A 23,055-nucleotide genomic window follows, 5' to 3' on the forward strand; every position below is an offset into this window, starting at 1 on the left:
CTCTTGTTCCCATTCAGTAATGGGCTTTGCCTGAGATAACGCCCAACTCCAGCCCCCCACTCTCTTACCCTCAGCCTGACTGGAGATGGACTGCCCAGAAGTGCTCCTGAGAGCCATCGGAGACCTTCATAACCCAACTGGGAACTCTGCCAGGTTAGAGAAGGTCCCCCCTCCCGCGTTTGGGGCCCCCCAGAGGGGATTTGGAAGAGATGTCTCCATCATGCTCTGGCTGGAATGTGGAAGAACATCTGTTTGGAAAGGGACAAGGGTAGTCGGGAGCCTAACTGCTCAACTCCTTTCCTGTCTCCCCCACCTCTGAAAAAATCTCGCTTTATCATACTCCCTCCTTGTTAATCCTGTCTGCCTCTGGCCTCAGTGTGGACTCCCCACCTCTCTAAGGGAGGCTTCCACTGGAATGTTGCTGTAACTTCCTGCCCAGCCTTTTTAAAAGAGGCAATGTAGCAAAAAGAGTCCAACATTTGTGGTGGAAGGACCTGGGTTTCAATCCCAATCCCAATCCCTTAGGCAAATCACCTAACTACATGATCCCTAAAGTCCCTTCTGGATCCAATCCCTATGATTCTTTTCCATCTTCTGCTCTGTTTTATTTTTTAATTCGTTTGTTTTGTTTTGCTTTTTTGTTTTTATTTATTTTTTTTAAATCTAGTCCACTTAAGACAAGTCCATCATTGGGGGTGGGAAAAGACACATTTTAAAGATGGAACAGGAACATGTGCCTGAGATGGTCTCAGCCTGAGGTGACCCAATTGGGAAGGAGTGGATAAGGGTGGGAAAAGGTCATTCTTAGGCCTGATGGAGTGAGTCAGCTTGTATGGGCGTAGCATCTGCAGTGATTCAGGGGACCTGAAAGGGGACTTTAGGGCAAGTGTTCCTTGCTTAATATCACAGAGGGAGACTCTGTGCTCAGACCCCCAAGGACAATCACTTAGGGGAATCAGGTTTTTTTTCTTTGAATTGCTTGGACCCAGAGACCTGGACCTGCAGAATTTGGTGCAGGGCTGTCCTGAGTAGGAAGTGATTCCATCTGGCTTATTTAAAGATCTGGGAGGAACTTGTCTTTACTCAGTTAAACATCCACTTGGCCAGAACAACTGAACTATGGGAACGCTAACCCAGCCTTCCAAAGCAGTGATTCTCAAACTTATTGGCCTCACGACCCCTTTTTTAATTCAGTTGTGTGTTTTTTTTTCAGTTGTGTCTGATTCTTCATGATCCCATTTAGGGTTGTTTTTTTTTGGCAAAGATACTGGAGTGGTTTGTCCTTTCTTTTTCCAGCTCATTTGGGAAACTGAGTCAAACAGGGTTAAGTAACTTGCCCAGCTGTGACATCACAAAGCTAGTGTCTGATGCTAGATTTGAACTCAGGATGATGAGTCTTCCTGACTCCAGGCCCAGCACTCTATCCCCTGTGCCACTTAGTTACCCAAGACCCCTTTAGACTGTTAAAAAATTACAGAGTCCCTCTATACCCCACAAAGAGATTTTTTTCTATGGATTATATCATGATATCTATGGACATTTGCTATATCAGCAATGAAAACTTAGTATTATTATAAAAATAGTTTTGACCTTGTAGACTCCCTGAATGAATCTCAGGGACCCCCAAAGGTTGCAGGACCACAGTTTGAGGACAGCTGTTCTAGAGCATCCCTTAGTCTCCCCAATTGATGCAAATGCTTTCCACACATGCCAGTGACCCCCTGGATAGAAAGAGGGGGAATCTTTTTTTTTGGGGGGGGGTGAGGCAATTGGGGTTAAGTGACTTACCCAGGGTCACACAGCTAGTAATTGTTAAGTGTCTGAGGCGGGATTTGAACTCAGGTCCTCCTGAATCCAGGGCCGGTGCTCTATTCACTGTGCCATCTAGCTGCCCCAGGAGGGGGAATCTTAGGAGAGAATCTCCTAGGGACTGGAAGAGTCATATACTCTTATACTAGACTTTGTCCAAACTGCAACACAGCCGAGTGACATCAAGCATATTCTTTGGTTCATTTGTTTGGTGTGGAGAGTGAAAACAGATAATTCAAACAATATTTTTGGCCTGGTTAATTAGACAGAAGGGGCTATCTTCCCTAATAACAGGATGTTGGCACTAAAAAGGACCTTAGTATCACTTAGTCCAATTTTCTCATTTTACAGATGGAAACTGAGGCCCAGGAGGTGACATGATTTCCTCATGGTCACATACATTAAAAATGAACTAGGGGGGCAGCTAGGTGATGCAGTGGATAGAGCACCAGCCCTGGATTCAGGAGGACCTGAGTTCAAATGTGACCTCAGACACTTGACACTTACTAGCTGTGTGACCCTGGGCAACTCACTTAACCTTCATTGCCACTCCCCCGCCCCACAAATAAAAATTTTTAAAATGAACTGGAGAAGGGAATGGCAAACCACTCTAGTATCTGCCAGAAAAAACCCAAAATGGGATCACAAAGGGTTGAACATGACTAAGATAACTCAATAACAACAACATAATACATCAGTGGGGCAGCTAGGTAGTGCAGTGGATAGAGCACTGGGCTTGGAATCAGGAAGACTTACTTTCATGAGTTAAAATCCTCACTAAACACCATTTGCCTCAGTTTCCTCAACTGTAAAATGAGCTAGGAGCAGCTAGGTGGCGCAGTGGATAAAACACTGGCCCTGGATTCAGGAGGACTTGAGTTCAAATCCGGCCTCAGACACTTGACATTTCCTAGCTGTGTGACTCTGGGCAAGTCCCTTAACCTTCATTGCCTCCCCCGCCCCCCCCCCCTGCCCCACAAAAACCACACAAAATAAAATGAGCTGGAGAAGGAAAGGGAAAACCACTCCAATAACTCTGCCGAGAAAATTCAAACTCCAAAATGGGGTCACAGAGAGTTGGACACAACCAAAACAACAACAATATGCTACACCAATGGGTAGGATGTCTCAGAATGGGTCAGCATCTGGAACAGTGTCTCTTGTAAGTTTAAACTCGAGGCAAAGGCAAAGTCCCAAACTGAATGATCCACTTCCCTGCCCCAACCCCCCTCCAACTCGGTTCCTTGTGATCTCACCCACCCTGACTCCTGCTAAGTGCCCAATACCCTGTAGATATATCCATACGTTCTAGGAGTAGGCATAGAATCATAGATTATAGAATTAAAAGGTCCCTCAGTGGCCATCTATTCCAACTCATATCCAAAAGAAATCCTTACTTTAACTCCCAATAAGTGGTCACCCAGCCTCTGCTTCAAGACCTCCAGTGACGGGGATCCCCCTACCCCTGCCAAACACACACACACACACACACACACACACACACACACACACACACACACTTCTAGGGTTTCCCATTCCACTTCTGGACTTCTAAACATTCTTCCTGAGATCAAACCTAAATGACCTCTTCACAGCTTCCATCCATTGTTCCTGCTTCTTCTCTTTGGGGCCAAATAGAACAACTCTAACAGCCTTTTAAATACTTGAACACAACCAGCCTTCCCCCTCCAAACCCACTCCCCCAATAGTGTTGATTTTTCCAGGTTAAACATCTCTAGTTTCTTCTACTGTCCCTTACACACCATGGACTTAAGACCTAGACCCATCCTGGCCGCCTTTCTTTGGACATCTTCCTGTTTATCATTGTCCTAAAATTGTGGCACCCAGAATGAAATGTAATACTCCAGAGGTAATCCAACCAAGATAGAGTACAAAGGGACTATTATCTCCTTCTTTCTGGAAGCCTGGCCTTCCTGAAGGCAGCCCAAATTTGCATGGGCTTTTATGTCTGCCATATATCACACCCCTGACTCACGCTGAGCTTGTGGTACACTGAAATCCCTAGATCTTTCCCCCACCCACCCAGGCAAACTGCAATCTGACCTGCCTCATTCATCCTGTGCTCATTAAGTTGTTTGTTTGTTTTTCAAACCAAGTGTAGGACTTTTATCCTGATTCAGTTTCATCTTACAAGCTTCAGTCCAGTGCTCCAGCCAGTCTAGATCTCCCAGAACCCTGACGGTCATCCAGGGTGCTAGCTATCCCTCCTCGATTATTGCCATCAGCAAATTTAATGAGTCTGCCTTTATCTAGGTAATTAATAAACATATTAAATGGCACAGGGGTGAGGAAGATCTCTGTTGAGTCCACTCAACGCCTCCTGCCAAGTCCACAGTGAATCACTCATCACTACTCTGTGTCTGGCCAATCTGCCAAGTCCAGGTTCATTTAACTAACATTTTCTTAACTAACATTTAACATTTAATTCTAGTACTCATCCTTGTGTTTTTTCCCCAAGTAGAGTATGAGTCATATCTACAGCTATATCTACAGCATTTATCTCATCTTTGTTGTTGTTCAGTCATTTTTAGTCACGTCCAACACTTTGTGCCTATGTGGGGTTTTCTTGGCAAAGATACTGGAATGGTTTACCATTTCCTTCTCTGGCTCATTTGACAGTTTAGGAAACTGAGGCAAACAGGGTTAAGTGACTCATCCAGGGTCACAGAACTAGTCAGTGTCTAAAACCAAATTTGAACTCAGGGCTTCCTGACTCCGGGGCCAGCATTCTATCCACTGAGCCACCTAACTGCCCATTTTCTCTGATATACTAAAAAAAAAAAAGAAAGAAAGAAAGAAAGAAAGAAAAGAAATAAAATTAGTCTGACATGACCTGTTCTGGATGAAACTATACTGGCTCTTTATTATTGCCACTTCCTTTGCTAGATGTTCATTAATCATGTCTTTAATGATCCTTTCCAGAATTTTCCCAGGAATGAAAAATCAAGTTCACTGGTCCAAAGACTTTTCTCTTCCCTAACCCCATTAAAAGGAAAATAGAAGCAGAAGAGAAGGAAATATCAAATAGAAACAAGAAGTACAGAATGGGTAGAGGGATGAAGTGTGTATGAAAGGGATATGGCAGGTAGGGAGCAAATACAGAAGCAGAACTCTAACTAGGGTGGAGCAACTGGAACTTTGCCCCAGAGTGCCAAAACTAAGATGGTACTGATAGCATTTGTAGTCCTTCAGCTGTGAAGAAACAATTGAGTTTAGAACTAAGGCAGCAAAAGAAGAAGAAATAGTTAAAATACAAAACTGCCAGTTGGCATCTATGGTTACACCCTAGGTTCGCTCTTTCCTAGGATCCTTCCCTTTACCCCCATGGCCTCCCTGGCAGCAATTAAATCTCCTTGGCCCATACACATTTTGCGCTATTAGACCCAGCTACAAAAATTGCTAATGAGGGCTCTACTTTGGAGGCAGGCTGGCTCACAACAGCAATCCCAAACACCCTCAGTTGTCCACTGGCTTTCAGAATTAGTAGTCTTAAGAACACTCCTTAGAGATAGGCTTCCTTATCAAGGCCTCCTGAACCTCATCTCCCCCTGAAGTAGAAATGTAAGTGTGTCTCTGAATCCCCAGGGTTATAGAAGTGAGCAGTTCCAGTCACTCCATCCTGTAGCATTGCACCCAGGCTCTGGCTCTGGGCATCTTTTCAGCTATTAATTGTCTCCACTAATGGATTAAGGAAGTTGGGAACAAGTAATCCCACACCCAGTGAATAATCACACACTCAATGGTATTTGCTTTTGGAAATGTATCAGGCAGTATTTTTGCAATATTTGCCTTCCCAAGTATGTTTTATTTTTAATCTTTATTTTACTTTATAATAAAATTATTTTCCATTCCTTAAACACTTTGATACTGGCTGGTGCTAGGGGCAGTTACACCATTCCTGGAATCAGGAAGAATTGAGATCAAATCTGGCCTCAGACACTTACTAGCTGTGTGACCCTGAGCAAGTCACTTCACCCTGTTTGCCTCAGTTTTCTGTAAAATGAGCAGGAGAAAGAAATGGCAAACCACTCTAGTATCTTTGCCAAAAAACAAACAAACAAGCAACAACAACCCACATGGGGGTCACAAAGCGTCAGACATGACTGAAAAGAAACGCCACTGGCCAGTTGAGGAGGGAGATGAGGAAGACAGCCTGGGCGAGGGGAAACAGATAAGCTACAAATTATACTGGAGAACCAATTTTATTTCAGGCCCCAGAGGTGGTCCCAAGATCTCATGAGGCAGGCCCCTCCCTCAAGACAAGAGCATGGTGGGGCAGCTAGGTGGCACAGTGGATAGAGCACTGGCCTTGGATTCAGGAGGACCTGAGTTCAAATCCGGCCTCAGACACATAACACTTACTAGCTGTGTGACCCTGGGCAAGTCACTTAACCCCAATTGCCTCACCAAAAACAAAACAAAACAAAAAAGACAAGAGCATGGCTTCCAAGCTGTAATATGGGCACTTTGAGGTCCCTCTTTGCCTCTACTTCACCTCGATATGAAAAAAGACTCATTGTCACTCCAGTGGCTTCTAACAAAAAACAACATACATCGGCGTGGGCTTTCGTGCTTTCTAGGATAGTTTTACATCCATTATTTAATTTGATCCACATGGTCTTCCTGCGTTATTATATTTCCCCTTTCACAGATGGGGAAACTGAGATACCGAGTAGTTGTGATTTACCCAAGCTCACAAGAACACACCATTCTACCACCATAACTACTTAGAGTCAAAGACAGAATTAGAACCCAGGTTTCCTGACTCCCGGTCCATTGCTTTTTCCACTAGACCATGTTCCCTTTACTCCTCTCTCTCCCTGAATGACAAAGGATCTGATGAGATTCCATCCAGTACAGGGGCTGACTGGCTGGCTGACTTTTGTCCTTCTCTTGAAACCGCCCATCCATTAGAGGGGAGAGGGGAGGGGAAAAAAGGGGAAGAACTGCTTCAGACCCGAGGGGGACGATAGAGAGAGTGAGAGATGTCAGTGAAGACAGAAAGGATGAGCTGCACACACTCTTTAGGGAAGCCAAAGACCCAGACAGGATGGTACAGGGGTCTCAGTGTGAACATAGGGCTGTCTGCACCTCTTAGGAGAAACGGGAACTTTCTGAGCTAAGTCTTATGTGTTCTCCCTTCCCCAAACATCTGTCTGACACATGACTCCATCTTCTGACCATGCCTCGATCCGATCCAGGAGGCTGGCCAGGGTGTCTTCTAAGAGGATGGTGAGTTCCTGGTCTAAAGAAGTGGTTCAGTTACCATGGAAACAGGTAGGGAGAAGACGCAACGGATCTCTTTTTCACTCACTGTTCCTCTCAGAGACTCTGCTGATGTTGTATTGAAAAAGAGCCTTGGGGGCAGCTAGGTGGCGCAGTGGATAGAGCACCGGCCCTGGATTCAGGAGGACCTGAGTTCAAATCCGGCCTCAGACACTTAACACTTACTAGCTATGTGACCCTGGGCAAGTCAATCAACCCCAATTGCCTCACTAAAAAACAAAAACAAAAAAAAAGAAAAAGAGCCTTAACCCTAACAACAACAATAATTCTATAGCACTTACCATGTGCCAGGCACTGTGCTAAGTGTTTAACAATTATCTCATTTGATCCTCCAACCTGGGATCTATTATTATCCCAGTTTTACAGATGAGGAAACCGAGGCAAACAGAGGTTAGGTGATTTGTCCAGGGTCACACTGCTAGTAAGCGTCTGAGGTCAGATTTGAATTCGGGTCTTCCTACCTCTAGGCTGTTAGCCCTATTCACTGGGCTACCTAGGTGCCCCAAACCCTATAGCAGTTTTCTTATTCAGCAAGAGCCCAGAAGTGTCGGGAATGAAGGGTGCCTCCTTAACTGACTCACAGTTCCAACACAACACCTTCCCCAACAGTCAATAGTCAGACTCAGAGGAGGGTGGAGTTCCCTGACTCTTTCTTTACTTTATCCTCTCCCTCCCCCTTCCCACTGGCCCCTGACTCCCCCTCTTTTCCTTTCCCTCCCTTTTTCTCTCTCTTCCTTCTCCCTCCCCCTTCCCTCTCTCCCCCTACTCTGTCCTTCCCTCTTCCTTTCCTTTCCCTCCCTCTCTCTCCACCTCCCCTCTCCTTCCTCCTCCCCTCTCTCCCACACACACACCATCTGCTCAGACCACCCATGTGCCTCTGTGAAGGCATCACGGTAACATGAGCTCTTATGCTGACAGCTTTGGGCAGACTTTCAGTGATGGTTATAACCAAGCATGTGTACCCACTGTCTCCTCCAGACAGGTCCTAATTCCTAGAAGCAATATTAATAATGGCTTCAACTCAGACAGTACTTTATACTTTTCAAAGTGCTTTCACACAGACGATTTCATCTGGTCCTCACAACAACCCTATATGGGAAACAGAGAAGGTCTTATATTATTCCCATTTGACAGATGAGGAAACCTGAGAACCAGGAGGAAAAGGGATTTGTAATCAATTTTAAAGTTTACAGCTTCTGATAAACATACGTTTATCTTATTGGATCATCCCAACAACCTTGTGTGATCACTACTGTTGTTATTATTATTATTATTATTATTATTATTATTCCCATTTCACAAATGAGGAAGTTGAAACTCAGAGAGATGAATTGCTTAGGGATCTGTGCTGCTTAATCTTTCTATCAATGACTTGAATAAAGACATAGATGGTGCCGTTTATCATAGTTGCAGATGGCCCACAGCTGGGAGGGATACACACCAGATGATAACCAAGATTTCAAAAATCTTGACTTGTTAGACCAAATCTAATAAAATAAAATTTGAGGATGATAAAAGATAAAGTTTTATACTTGTGATTCAAAATCTCAACCTCACAAATATAAGAATTAATTAACTAATAATTAAGAAGAGCTAGCATTTATATAGTGCTTTAAGGTTTGCGGAGGGCCATAGGTATGATATCTCATTTGATCCTCACAACTGCCCTGTGAGGTGGGTGCTTTGATTACTGTTTTTATCATTATTATTTTTTTTTTTTGCGGGGCTATGTGGGTTAAGTGACTTGCCCAGGGTCACACAGCTAGTAAGTGTCAAGGGTCTGAGGCCAGATTTGAACTCAGGTCCTCCTGAATCCAGGGCTGGTGCTTTATCCACTGCACCACCTAGCTTCCCCCTGTTTTTATCATTATTACATGAGGTTGTTAATTGTCTGAGGCAAGATTCCAACTGAAGTCTTCCTGATTCCAAGCCCAGTACTCTCTCTCTCTCTCTCTCTCTCTCTCTCTCTCTCTCTCTCTCTCTCTCTCTCTCTCCCTCTCTCTCTTTTTGCAGGGCAATGAGGGTTAAGTGACTTGCTCAGGGTCACACAACTAGTAAGTATCAAGTTTCTGAGGCTGGATTTGAACTCAGGTCCTCCTGAATCCAGGGCCCCCCAGCTGTCCCCCAACAATCTTAACCATTGCAAACAGATGTCATGATGAGATAACAGTACATCTGAAAAAGACATGGGAGTTTCAGTGGATTGTAAGTTTAATAAGAGTCTACATTTATGATATGGTAACAGAAAATAGCTAATGAGCTCTTGGGTAGCTAGGTGATTCAGTGCATAGAATATTGGACTTAGAGCATGCAACACTTCAGATGGAATCCTGCCTCAGACACTACCTCACTTAGCTGCTCTATACCTCACTTGTAAAAATGGAGGTAATAATAGTACCTACCTTCCAAGGGTAACTATGTGGGTACTGGGCCTGGAGGCAGGAAGACTCATCTTCCTGAGTTCAAATATGGCCTCAGACACTTATTAGCTGTGTGACCCTGAGTAAGTCACTTAACCCTGTTTGCCTCAGTTTGTTCATCTATACAATGAGCTGGAGAGGGAAATGGCAAACCACTCAGCATCTTTTTTTTCTTTTTCTTTTCTTTTCTTTCTTTCTTTCTCTTTTTTTGCAGGGCAATGAGGGTTAAGTGACTTGCCCAAGGTCACACAGCTAGTAAGTGTCAAGTGTCTGAGGCCAGATTTGAACTCAGGTCCTCCTGAATCCAAGGCTGGTGCTTTATCCACTGCGCCACTTAGCTGCCCCCCACTCAGCATCTTTGCCAAGAAAACCCCAGATGGGGGGCAGATAGGTGGTGCAATAGATAAAGCACTGGCCCTGGATTCAGGAGAACCAGAGTTCAAATCTGGCCTCGGACACTTGCTACTTACTAGCTGTGTGACCCTGGGCAAGTCACCTCATTGCCCTGCAAAAAAAAAAAAAAAGAAAAAGAAAGAAAAAAGAAAAGAAAAAGAAAACCCCAAATGGGATCACAAAGAGTTGGACATGACTGAAAAATGACTGAATAGCCACAATTTTCCAGGGCTGTTGTAGGGATGAAATGAGATAACATAAGTAAGGTGCTATATAAGTGCTGTTAATGGGATTAATAAGGAGAAGCACAGCATTCAGGAATAAGGAGGTGGGTGTCTAGTGGCCAGACTATTAGAGTATTGCATTCAACATTAAGCACCTGAGCTTAGGAAGGACAATGATGTAGCATTTGGGGGCACCTCCAGCAACTCACAGGTCAGGTTCCCCAGAGAAAGGCTAACCCAGGATCAAGGTACCCTTGAGTATGGATGCTCTACAACCACAGTAGCACTCATCCAGAGGACATATTAGTTCAAAACAGGGGGCAGCTAGGTGACGAGCTGGATAAAGCATTGGCCTTGGATTCAGGAGGATCTGAGTTCAAATCTGACCTCAGACACTTGACACTTACTAACTGTGTGATCCTGGGCAAGTCACTTAACCCTCATTGCCCTGCAAAAAAAAAAAACAAAACAAAACAAAGGGGGAAGGGGGAAAAAACCCTTTATGAAGTATTCCCTACATACCAGGATATTTACAAATATTAACTTGTTTAATCCTCCCAACAACCCAAGGGGGGAGGTGTTATAACCCCCATTTTTACAGATGAGGAAACTGAGGCAGACAGAAGATAAACAACTTGGCTCACATAGCTGTTAAGTGTCTGAGGCAGGATTTGAATTGAGTTTTTCCTGACTCCAGGCCTAGCGCTCTATCCACTGCACCACTTAGCTGCCTATAAATCTATTTAATGAATCAATTTAATGAGAAAAGTTGCAACATCTCATAATTTATAAAACAGCTGTTTTCCCCCCAAAGCCAGGATACACTCTCCAACAAATATATACAACAGACAACATCAGTGGAGAGAGCGGACAGATATAGGGACCATATGTGGAGAAGCAGACATGTAGGAAATACATGCGACCAGGGTATGTGCATTGGGAGGGCAATTAATTCCCTGGATACTGCAGCAGGGCCTACTGATGTCTTCTAGTGATGTCATTGCTTCCACTGGGTCTGATCCCCTTTGGTCTGGGAGTCCCTGAAACCAATTTGCTGGAGGCACGGTCTCCACCAAAGTCCACAAAGCTGCAGTTTCCACTGAACGATGCCGTCCTGGATGATGAATCTCCACCTCATGCTTCTCTATAGATCGCTACCCCCCCACCCCCACCCTCCAGCCTCTGGCTCTGATGAGAGCCTTGTGTCTTCTTCAGGAAAAGAGAAAGCACTGCCACTCTCTTTTAGGAAAAAGCCTCTCCTCATGTTCTTCCATCTTGTTCTTCCCTCAAAGTCTTTACTACTGAAGCGTCATATCTCTCAACCCCAGGTGCCAGCTACTATTCAGTTGTGTCTGATTCTCTGTGACCCCATTTGGGTTTTCTTGGCAAAGATCCTGGAGTGATTTGCCACTTCCTTCTCCAGCTCATTTTACAGATAAGGAAACTGGGGCAAACTGGGTGAAGTGACTTGCCCAGGGTCACACAGCTAGTAAATGTCTAATGCTTGATTTGAACTCATGAAGATGAGCCTTCCTGATTCCAAGCCCAGTGCTCTATCTACTGTACCACCTAGCTACCCTGAGTGCCAAGCTCTTTAGAATAGAGAACAGAGGGGCAGCTGGGTGGTGCAGTGGATAAAGCACTGGCCCTGGATTCAGGAGAACCTGAGTTCAAATCTGGCCTCAGACACTTGACACTTACTAGCTGTGTGACCCTGGATGAGTCACTTAACCCTCATTGCCAGCCAAAAAAAAAAAAAAGACCATAGAATGGAGATCAGAAGCTTCCCAGTTTTCTCATGCCTTCTTCAGGCTTAGTCTTTTCTCTGGGGTCCTATTCCTGCTCCAGGGGCCCTTGGTCAGAGATCTCACTCCAAATTAAGGTGAGAATTTCACATACATCCCAATTCTAATTTCTGAAGTCTAGAGGATTAACAAGGAAATGGTTAAGGGGGCGGCTAGGTGGCGCAGTGGATAAAGCACCGGCCCTGGATTCGGGAGGACCTGAGTTCAAGTATGACCTCAGACATTTGACACTTACTAGCTGTGTGACCCTGGGCAAGTCACTTAACCCTCATTGCCCCCGCAAAAAAACAAAACAAATTAAAAAAACAAGGAAATGGTTAACTTCCCCTAGTAACTACCCAATAGCTCCAGGGGGTCTAGGTTCCCCATTTCTAACCCCCCAGGTCTCTTCAGTTCTCCCACCCAGATGAGCACATATGGACTAGGCATGGAGATAGCCTCAACCCAGGGGTGAAGGTAATGCTCTCCTCTACCAGCCTAATCACAGTCATCTCTCCCCTGTACATATGAAGTTGGAGGGAGATGGGTGGGGCTATCCTCGGCTTAATGGCACACCCTTATATAGATACCAGGAGAACATCCTGAGGGCACTGGGTGGTGAAGAGCCTTTAAGTCATGACTTATGAAAATCAGTTGAAGGAAATGGGACTGTTTAGCCTGGAGAAGAGATTTATGGGAGTCAAGATAGATGTCTTCAAGCATTTGAACGGTTGCCATAGAGATAAAGAATTAGTTGTGTTTTTCTTGGCCTCAGATGAAAGAATTAGGAGCACCGAGTGGAAATTATAAAATGATGAATTTGGGCCACCTCCTAAGGTAGTGCATTCCTGTTCCCTGGAGGTCTTTGAACAAAGGCCACTTGTGGGGTACGCTCCTGACTAGCTTCCAGTTCAGGTAGAGTTTGGATTAAATAGGCATGGAGATTCTCATTCCAGCTCTGAGATTCTTTAATTCCATGATGTACCCATTTAACGAACTGGGAAAATTAGTGAGAAAAGTTGCAACAAAGCATAATTTGTGAAACAGCTATTTCTCTCCAAAAGCCAACAAACACGTGCAGCAGACAAAAATCAGTGGAAAGAGGGGTCAGATGTAGGAAACATTCCACTGGTAAATGATAATGGCAGGATTCAAACCCAGGCCCCTCCTGACTCCAAGCCCAGAGCTCCCTTACCCCTTGATTTGTACAAGGTCACACAGGTAGAGAAGGAGACAAAACTAGAAACTGAGCCTCTGATTTCTAATCTTATTTGGTTTCCGCGGCACTAAGGTACAGTCGGGTGACCTTAGGCTGGACCCAGAGATGTGAGGGCACCCAGGTTTAGACAGTGGTTGCCTTTCATCATTCACAAACTTATTATGGTTACAAAGTCTTGTATGTTGCTATCTCTGGGGAGAATTGGACATTCCTAGCTTCCTAGGGCAGTTAGGTGGTACAGTGGATAGAGTGAAGGTCAAGAATACCTGAAGTCAAATCCTATCTCAAATTAGCTATATGATCCTCTGGGCAAGCTATTTAATCTCTCTGGGCCTCAGTTTCCTCATCGGTAAAATGGTAATAAAGGTAGCACATATGTCCCAGGGTTGTTGTGAGGATCAAATGGTATATTACATGCAAAGTGCTTTGCAAGCCTTAGGACTCTAAATAAATGCTAGCTATCATTGCTATTATTCATCCTACCCACCTCCCTCCCCTGTGGTGTCTTGGCTGCCTCCCCCTCCAGCTTCAGTCTTTTGGGGTTGGGGGGGAGGCAATCAGGGTTAAGTGACTTTCCTAGGGGCACACAGCTGAGACAAGATTTGAACTCAGGTCCTCCTGACTTTAGGGCTACTGTTCTAACCACTGTGCCACCTAGCTGCCCCTTCCAAATTCAGTCTTAACCTGGGGTGACTAGGTGATGCAGTGGATAGAGCACCAGCCCTGGATTCAGGAGTACCTGAGTTCAAATCCTGCCTCAGACACTTAACACTTACTAGCTGTGTGACCCTGGGCAAGTCACTTAACTCCAGTTGCCTCACTAAAAAAACCAACCAAACAAACAAACAGATTCAGTCTTAACCCATGGTCACTTCATCTTGGGAAGCAATTCTCATTTATTCACTTGGTTCTCAGAATTGAATGAATGAATGAATGAATGAGCACTTATGTGCCAGGCACTGAGTTCTCCTCCCATAGGAAATCCTCCCACTCTTCTGTCTCTGCTTTCTGTGATCCTCTGCCTTCTGTTTCTTTCTGTAACAGCTGGTCTACCCAGCCCAGGATAGCACCCAAGACTGAGTCAGTTACTGCCTTCCATCTCTCTCCTACCCTCTCTTTCCCCGTCAATCAACAAGTATTTATAGAGGGTCAAGGAGGCGCCAGGCACTAGGGTAGGTGCTGGGGATAACGAGACAGACAGGAAACAGCCCTTGACCTCTAGGTGCTTGTATTATATTAGGGGAGTTAACAAACGCCTGCAAAATAAATATTAGATATTTATTTGGTATTCATTTGAGGGGCGGGGAGCAACACAGCTGAAGAGATCGGGAAGGCTTCAATCGCAGTTGTGCTTCTGGGGGCCGCCCGCCCAGGCTTCCTCAGTCACATGAAGAACGATAGTCTCCTGATTGTTTTCCTGGGTCTCCGAGGCTGACAGCTGGGTGGGGCTGCCTGGATGCAGATGTGGAGCCTGTTTGTGTTGTTGAACCCCAGGGACTGCTTCCATCCAAGCTGCTGCCTCAGAAGCAAGACCGACCCGGGGTTCACTTAAGTAACAGGTTTCAGGCTATTGGTGGAGTGGAAGCCTGCAGGGGACCCCGCCGCACCCCCTCCAAGAAAGCCCACAAATAGGACACAAGATCTGACCCAAGCTCAAGGGACCGTCGTCAAATCTAGGAGATCTGCTTGAGGATTTGATAGAAATACAAAACTGTGGACATTGTGGGGTCCCACCCCTTGAGAAGCAGGCACCAAAGAAAAAGCAGGGGGCAGCTAGGTGGCGCAGTGGATAGAGCACTGGCCCTGAATTCAGGAGGACCTGAATTCAAATCCGACCTCAGACACTTGACACTTACTAGCCGTGTGACCTTGGGCAAGTCACTTAATCCCAGTTGCCTCACGGGGGAAAAAAAGGCAGGAGGAGGAGGACGAGGAGGACGAGGATGGCTCTCTCTAATCCCCTTCCAATGTTCAACCCCACGCAAGTTTGGGATGCTTTAGGTCATTCTTTAGGAACTTGACCTGCTCGGATACCCATGCAGATCAACTTCAATATAACAGGCATAGAATACGTTATTTCAAAGACAATATTCTCAAAATGTGACACTATCCTATATATCAGATTGCTTTCTGTGTTGGGGAGGGAGAAAAATTTGGAACTCAAAATCTCATAAAAACAAATGTTGAAAACTATCTTTACATGTAACTGGACAATTATAAAATACTTTTATGATTAAAATAAAAAAGAAATTTTAAAAAAAGAAATGTGAAATGTTTCAGACCAAATAAGCAATTTTCCCACGTGCTCTCTCCCATTTCCCTTTCCCCTCATTTCCTGACCCCTTCTCTCTCTCTCTCTCTCTCTCTCTCTCTCTCTCTCTCTCTCTCTCTTTCTCTATTTCCTCTCTTTCCCATTCCCTACCCCCATCCCTCTTTCCCCATTCAGTGCTTTTCCCTTCATTGACCCCACCCTCTTCCCCTTCCCTCTCTCCCCCATTCCCTGTCCCATGCCTCTCTCCTCCTCCTACTTTCCCCTGTTCTTTTGCCCCTCTTCCTTCTCTTCCTGCCTCTCCTCCACACCTTCCTCCTTCCTTTCATTCTCTGCTCCTTCCCAACCCCTGCTTCATTTCCTGCCTCCCTCCCCTTCCCTCTTTCCGTCCCTGATCTCCCTGGGTCACCCCATCCCCCCTCCAGACCCTCATTCCATTCCCATCTCTGGCCAAGCCCCCAGGCATTCGGGTACCCACTGACACTGCATCTTTAAGAGCCAGCTGAAAGTCAGCTTCCTGGCCATTGGTTGCTTTATTCTAACCAAAAGAGGATGAGATCATCTGCAGCCAATCATGGAGTCGTTGCACCCCAGCTAGAGGCTTGCACCTGCCCAGAGAGTCAAGGCAGAGATGCTCCGGTGGGATTCGGGGAAGTGGTCGCATAGATGACTTCAGCCTGCATGAACTAAGCTTATAGTTTGAACAGGTATGGTGCTTGCTTCATGTTTCTTCCTTCTGCAGGGTGTGGCAGAGCAGAGGGTGCTCCCCACTTAGACTTGGCCACACATATTCCCAAGCCTCCTGTGTACCCCTCCTTGTCCCACCTCCTGGGAAGCGGGGAGTTTCAGGAGAGGCACCGTCCCCTGGCAGGCCTTGGCTAACTGGGTGGAACCTGCCCACTTAAGCCCTGCCTATCATCATCTTCCATCCAAATGCCGAGTGTGGCTTTTCCACAGGAACAGAATAAGGATGTGCAGGGAGTTTGCAGGCCGTCGGCTCATAGTTGAGATGTTAGTGTATTCATCATACATGCTACAAAGAGGTTCCCCAGAGAGGGCTTTGCCTCTCTTAGCATGTAAACCTCTCCCTTCACCTCCTCCCATAATTCCTTGATCCATGGGGGCTCTGGTGACATGCACACCATTGGAACATGAAAGCCTGTTAAGGTCACTTAAGCCTATGGCTGATTCAGCAGCTGGTTTGGAGACCTGGAGCTGGGGTTCCCCAGAAAGGCGCATCGCAGCCCAGTGCATCAAAGTCCAGCCAGGGTTTCTTTCCCAGAAAACAGCTAAAGTTGGGCTTAACAGGCGGGAATAATTGCATTTCCCTCTCAGCCCTGGCTTTGGGGTAAAGGATGTGCCCTCTCTTCCTCCGGGCTTTAGGGTCATTGGTTTCCCTCTACCTCCAAGTGCTAAGGGTTCAACTCACAGCTGCCTGGGTCTGTGGGTGATTTCCACTCCCTCACCCTTGCCTGGCTCAACTCCATTTTGCTCACTTCCTCTTGGCTAGGAGACTAGGGGAAAGCAGAAGTAGCTTAAAGGTTTGATGGTGGCTTCCCAGAATCTGACAAGACTCATAGTTGGGAGGGACCTCAATGGCTGGGTTAACAACAATAATCAGGGCTTGCATTTCTTGGCACGATAAGGTTCACACTGTACTTTTTTCATAGGTTGGATCATCTGAGTCTTTTTTTGGTGGGGGTGGGGGGGTGAGGCAATCGGGGTTAAGTGACTTGCCCAGGGTCACATAGCTAGTAAGTGTCAAATGTCTGAGGCGGATCTGAACTCAGGTACTCCTGACTCCAGAGCCAGTACTCTATCCACTGAGCCACCTACCTGCCCTGGATCCTCTGAGTTTTACAAAAACACTATTGTGTTGACATCCTTACTAATTATTATTCCCATTTTACAGTTGAGGAAACAGAGACCGAGAAAGGTTATATCACTTGCCCGGGGTCATGCAGCTGGTTAGCATCTGAGACAACATTCCAACTCAGGTCTTCCTGAATTTAAACCCAGGACTCCATGCATGGTGTCCCCTTATCCAACCTGAAGACCCCCATCTCTCTCTTTACCCCAACCCAGGGCTAGACTTCCAAAAAAATTTTAATTCAATTTAGTCAACAAATATTTATTGGAAATAGAGTATTTAGGGGCAGCTAGGCAGCGCAGTGGATAGAGCACTGGCCTTGGATTCAGGAGGACCTGAGTTCAAATCTGACCTCAGACACTTAACACTTACTAGCTGTGTGACCCTGGGCAAGTCACTTAACCCCAATTGCCTCACCACAAAAAAAAAAAATTAAAAGGAAATAGAGTATTTAGTATCATCTAATGAAACCCCTCACTTAATAGGTGATGAGACAGAAAAGAGACACAAGTGACTTGCCCACTATCACACACATAAGTATTAGAGTCTCAATTTGAACCCAAATCCTCTGACCCAAAATCTATTGTGCTTTCCATTATATGCCTCAAGGGATCACTACATTCGATTCTGGTGGAATTTGTCTAAGGCAGTCCTGGTCTTCCATTTTCATTCCTACAGCTTCTCCTCCCTCAGGATTTCAATAGTCTTTATTCTTCCCCTCTATCAGAGCCATCAGGAAAGGATGTGGTAGACTTTCACAACTTAGTATGAATTCAAATCAATTTGCTCTTTTGGAAGCATCCATATTGTGTGTCTTCTTTCCAGTTGTGGAATGGAAGACTGTCTACCATTAAAAGCATTTCAAGGATCACCCCCGAAGCAAGGTCTTTTAGTAAGCCTCAGAAATGATAAATTATGGATGGCTGAAAAAAAATTATGGATGGCTTAGCTTTAGGGGTGAACCTTCTTTTTTTTTTTGTCGAGGTAATTGGGGTTAAGTGACTTGCCAAGGGTCACACAGCTAGTAAGTGTCAAGTGTCTGAGGTCGGATTTGAACTCAGGTCCTCCTGACTCCAGGGCCAATGCTCCATCCACTGTGCTACCTAGCTACCTCAGTGAACTTTCTTTAAGTACAGTTCAGCACACTGCCCCACTCAGGCTCCAGTTCAGTCAGGGATCCTGCGCCTTTCCCAGCAAGCCCTGCCTGACCCATTCCCCTGAAGCTTCCTCACCACCCCTTGTACAGCAAGATTATTTAATAATTTAATAAATACTGGGGAGCACACTGATCAGGGCCTTTTGTGAAAGACCCTTTGGTGAAAAACAGTTTTGAATTTAAAGAGGAACAGAAATAGGAGAGGGGGGAGATGGTGGGGAGGAGGAGCCATTGTCAGGAAGACAAAGGAGAAGAGGGCTTGCAGGCCCAGGAGGCTCCAGCTGCCTGTCTGTACCCCTTCTAGGTTACAATGGGGGGTTAGGAGCACTCTCCGCGTGGTGGAACCATGAGCCAAGTGTCCCTGCAGCCTACCCCGGGCCTGGAAACCGAGTCCTGCTCGAGAGCACTGTCCCAGGCCCAAGTATATCTGGAGCATATTCGGAACCACATGTCTCCTGAGAGCCCTGATGTTCATGGGATGGGCAAGCGTGATTACCTGGTGGATGCGGCCAAACAGATCCACCTAGCGCTTGAGCGGGATGTGAGCGAGGACTATGAGGCAGCTTTTAACCACTATAAAAATGGGGTCGACGTGTTGCTCAATGGAGTACAAGGTACTGGGGCTGGGGAAGGGGAGTGGGAGAATATGGGAGAGGGGCCCTGGGCAACTTGAGGAGGAGAAGAAGAGGACTCCGTGAATTGTCTGCTGAGAGGGAATCAAAAGTTGACATGTGTTATATTATAAATGTATATGAAAACACTTCGTGGTTACAAAATACTTTTTTCCCCCTGCAGGACAATGAGGGTTAAGTGACTTGCCCAGGGTCACACAGCTAGTAGGTGTCAAGTGTCTGAGGCTGGATTTGAACTCAGGTCCTCCTGAATCCAGGGCCAGTGCTTTATCCACTGCACCACCTAACTGCCCCACAAAGTACTTTCACATAAAAAGCAGGTATTATCTTTTTTAAAAAACAAAAACCTCAGGGGCAGCTAGGTGGCAGCCCTGGATTCAGGAGGACCTGAGTTCAAATCCAGCCTCAGACACTTGACACTTACTAGCTGTGTGACCTTGGGCAAGTCACTTAACCCCCATAGCTCTGCAAAACAAAACAAAACAAAACAAAAACAACCTTTTCGTTTACTTTTTAAAACTTAATAAGTACCTTTTTCTCTACCTCCTTCCTACTCCCTCAAATGAAATAAAAAACAAAATATATTCCTCATAACAAATATGTATAATCAAGCAAAAGAACTACTTCATTGGCCTTTCCCAAAAATGCTTGTCTCCCATTCTGTATCTCTGATTCATCATATCTCCATCTGGAAGTAGGTAACTGACTTCTTCATTTTTCCTCTGGAGTTGTTGTTAGTCATTACATTGGTTATATAGTTCTTAAGTCTTTCAAAGTTGTTTGTCTTTACAATGATTGTGTGTGTGTGTGTGTATGATTCTCCTGTTAACATGTGTGTGTGTATATATATATCTATATATCTATATATATATCACATATATGCCGTATAGATTGTATGGATAGATAGGTAGATAGCCAGCCAGCCAGATATATACACACATATATACATATGTTTCTCCTGGTTCTGCTCATTTCACTCTGTATCATTTCATGCAAACCTTCTCAGGTTTCTCTGAAACCATCCCTTTCATCAGCACAGTAGCATGCCATTTCATTAATATACAAAAATTTGTCCAGCCATTCCCCAATTGATGGGCACCTCCTTAGCTTCTCTTTTTTTGCCACTATTAAAAGAACTGCTATGGATATTTTTGTACCTATGAATCCTTTTCTCTTAAGCCTACAGGAGTAGCACTAGGTCAAAGAGTATTTACACTTTAGTGATTTAGGGGACACAGCTCTAAATTGCTTTCCAGAATGGCTATACCAATTCACAGTGCCACCAATAATACATTAATATGCAAGCCATGTATTATTATCCCCATTTTGTAGATGAGAAAACTGAGGCTTAGATATCTCTAGATAGAGCACTGGGACTGTAATCACTTATCTAGTGAATAGCAGAAAAGACTTTGAGAAGTTTTCTTGCTCCTAGTTTCCTCATTCCACTATAGAATGATGTTTGAAGAGAACAAGGTTAAAGGTAAACCAAACAAATTGATTTCTGGGAGAAAGCAACCTTCTGACCAACCTCGATGGAAAACTGGTCATGGAGGCAAATTTTTCTTCTTCCCCCTTTTTGCAAAAGAGCTGTTTCAGAACAAGAACTTAGAAACATGGGTTAATTTTCTTACTTTATTAGAGTAACCTTTAGCTCAGCCTTACAAACTCTGGGCTTATATAGACTTGGTTTAATAGTGGAGTTAGCCTCCCAAATCATATCTTTCTGGTTCGTTTTGCTCACTCAGAGTGAACTCTGGGAGGTCTCTGAAAACTGCTTATGTAGCTTATGTCTGTGTCTTCTTAGACATAGGTGAAAGAATCCCCAGTCCTGTGCAAGCACTCAAAGTAACAATGTATACATGTATTGAGTACATGTCACTCCTCCAGACTCATAGCCCACCCTATGGTTTGGATTCCCCTAGGAAAGGAAACAAAGTTAGATTTTCCCTCTAAAACCCCTTTGAGTCCTACTTTCACTCTAGAGATACATATAAGTACTTAGCTTTAAGATCCTACCCTGAGGGTTTGTACTGTAAGGGGCTAAAATTCTAGCTACATTGTCTATATTTTAGACCACTCTAATGAGTGGTCACCAATAAATTATAAGCTTTAGCAAGAGTTTAGACTTCTAAGCATTTATTAAAGAGAATAAGAATTTGGTGAAGAGAGAAAGGCCTAGATTCATTTATCTATCAAAGGGAGAGCACATTTTTAGCTCCACTCTCCACCAGAGTCCTAACGAAGGAGAGCAAGAACGCCAGCCTCACCCCCTTCTTCCTCCCACTTCCTGACACCAAAGAAAAGTCGCATGGCCTTGCCCTCAAATGTCTTCTCCTCATGGCAGAGCTTTCCTACAGTAAGTCTCCAGCAGGTGGAGTCATTCCAATAATTACAGTACTTCCCTTGTAAGGGAAAGGTCTCTAGGCTCCCTAGGCAGGCAGCCCTAACACATGAATGAATTTGCTTTTACTCCCAAAGATCCATATAATTGTCCGCCCTTAGGATACTGCTCATAAGACTCAGTGTCCCCCAAAGAAGGAAAACAAACTTTGTTTTGCTAGAGAAGATAAGTCACTTGCCCAGGGCACTTATCTAGTGAATGGCTGAACGAAGAAAGATTTCAACCCAAGTTTCCTCATTCTACCACAGAATGGTATTTGAAGGGAATGAAGTTCCCCTCCCATTAGACCTTTACTGTCAAATAACTCATAATAGTAAAAGAAGGTAAAGTCCAGATTTTTTGCTTTGGTCCTTTACCATTTCTCCAGCTATGGACATTTACTAGCAATGTGACCTTGGGCAAGTCACTTAACCCCAATTGCTTTAAACATCCGGGCCATCTCCAGTTGTCCTGATGTATATCTTGTCACTGGACCCAGTGACTCTGGAGGAGAGAATGAGTTTGGTGACCTTGCACAGCCCTCCCTCACTTCAATCCAATTCATCACAAGTCATGCCATCATCCTGATGTCATGGTCCTCTTGGAGAATGAAGGACAAACAACAACAGCTATGGGAGTGGAGTTCACCTGCATGATCTTCTTCCCTCAAATACTCTACTGCCCTTCTTCTCCTAAAAGTATCAATCCTCAAACTCTTGTACTCATGGTTGCTAGAGAGGCATCCCAAGACTACCCAAGAACTCTTTTTCTCTAGAAGCATGAGGCTCAGGAACTCCTCTATGTCTTGGTTGTATGGTTCTCTTCTTGTAGGGCCGCATCATTCAAAGCACGTGTAACTGCCATGTACCTTGTTAGGGCTTGGCCCGGGTACTCAGAATCCAGGATCTCAAGGCTTAGGAACTCTATATGTTCTCCAACTGTCCAGGCTAATGCTCTCTTTGGAGCTTAGTTGGAGATGACCTCTTGGTTCTTTGGGTGAGGGCAAGGGATAGGGATTAGGCAGGGGTGCATTGGTAAATATTTAACAACTGAATCTCCAAAAGAATGTATGGATGGCATACTTTAAAGTGTAATTTGTACTATTAACATTTTCTCCATTGCTTTCTTTCTTTCTTTCCTTCTTTTTTTTTTTTTGCAGGGCAGTGAGGGTTAAGTGACTTACCCAGGGTCACACATCTAGTAAGTGTCAAGTGTCTGAGGCCAGTGCTTTATCCACTGTGCCACCTAGCTGCCCCCCTCCGTTGCTTTCTTAAGTCTAAACAATCAACAAAACCTATAGCACACCTTGATTTGTAGCATTTCCCTGATTTCCAAGGTGTAAATGCTTATACTGAACATTTAACAATCTGCTCTAGTGAAAACCAGTTCAAGCTGGCTCTAGTACATCCCTATGGTTAGGCCAATTGCCCCCAAAAGACCACTCTCACATCTCTAGTCTTTGAAAAAGGAGCAATTCTGTCTGTACACTTCCTTTTATAGGCCTTGAGCAGATGGGTTACTCTGTTCATCAATTCATCCCCTACTGGTCAAATATAATCCAAATTCACTTCCCTGTAGGCTCATCAAAT

General features: G+C 44.9%; 1 protein-coding gene across 2 annotated transcripts in view; it reads left to right on the forward strand.

The window, feature by feature from the left end:
- The first annotated feature begins 16,014 nt into the window (after nt 1–16,014).
- Nucleotides 16,015–23,055, forward strand: part of RPS6KL1 (ribosomal protein S6 kinase like 1) — a 43,970-nt gene continuing 36,929 nt past the window's right edge. Inside the window, exons 1-2 of one of the 2 annotated variants that reach the window (XM_043989934.1) lie at nt 16,015–16,132; nt 18,756–19,065. In XM_043989934.1, coding sequence (XP_043845869.1) covers nt 18,798–19,065 — 268 coding nt within the window. In that variant the 5' untranslated portion in view covers nt 16,015–16,132; nt 18,756–18,797. Of the gene's footprint in view, nt 16,133–18,755; nt 19,066–23,055 lie in introns of those variants that run through there. The other variant, XM_043989935.1, reaches the window with a different exon arrangement.

This window comes from Dromiciops gliroides, chromosome 2 (assembly GCF_019393635.1).
Source record: "Dromiciops gliroides isolate mDroGli1 chromosome 2, mDroGli1.pri, whole genome shotgun sequence".
In the NCBI taxonomy this organism is placed as follows: Eukaryota; Metazoa; Chordata; class Mammalia; order Microbiotheria; family Microbiotheriidae; genus Dromiciops; species Dromiciops gliroides.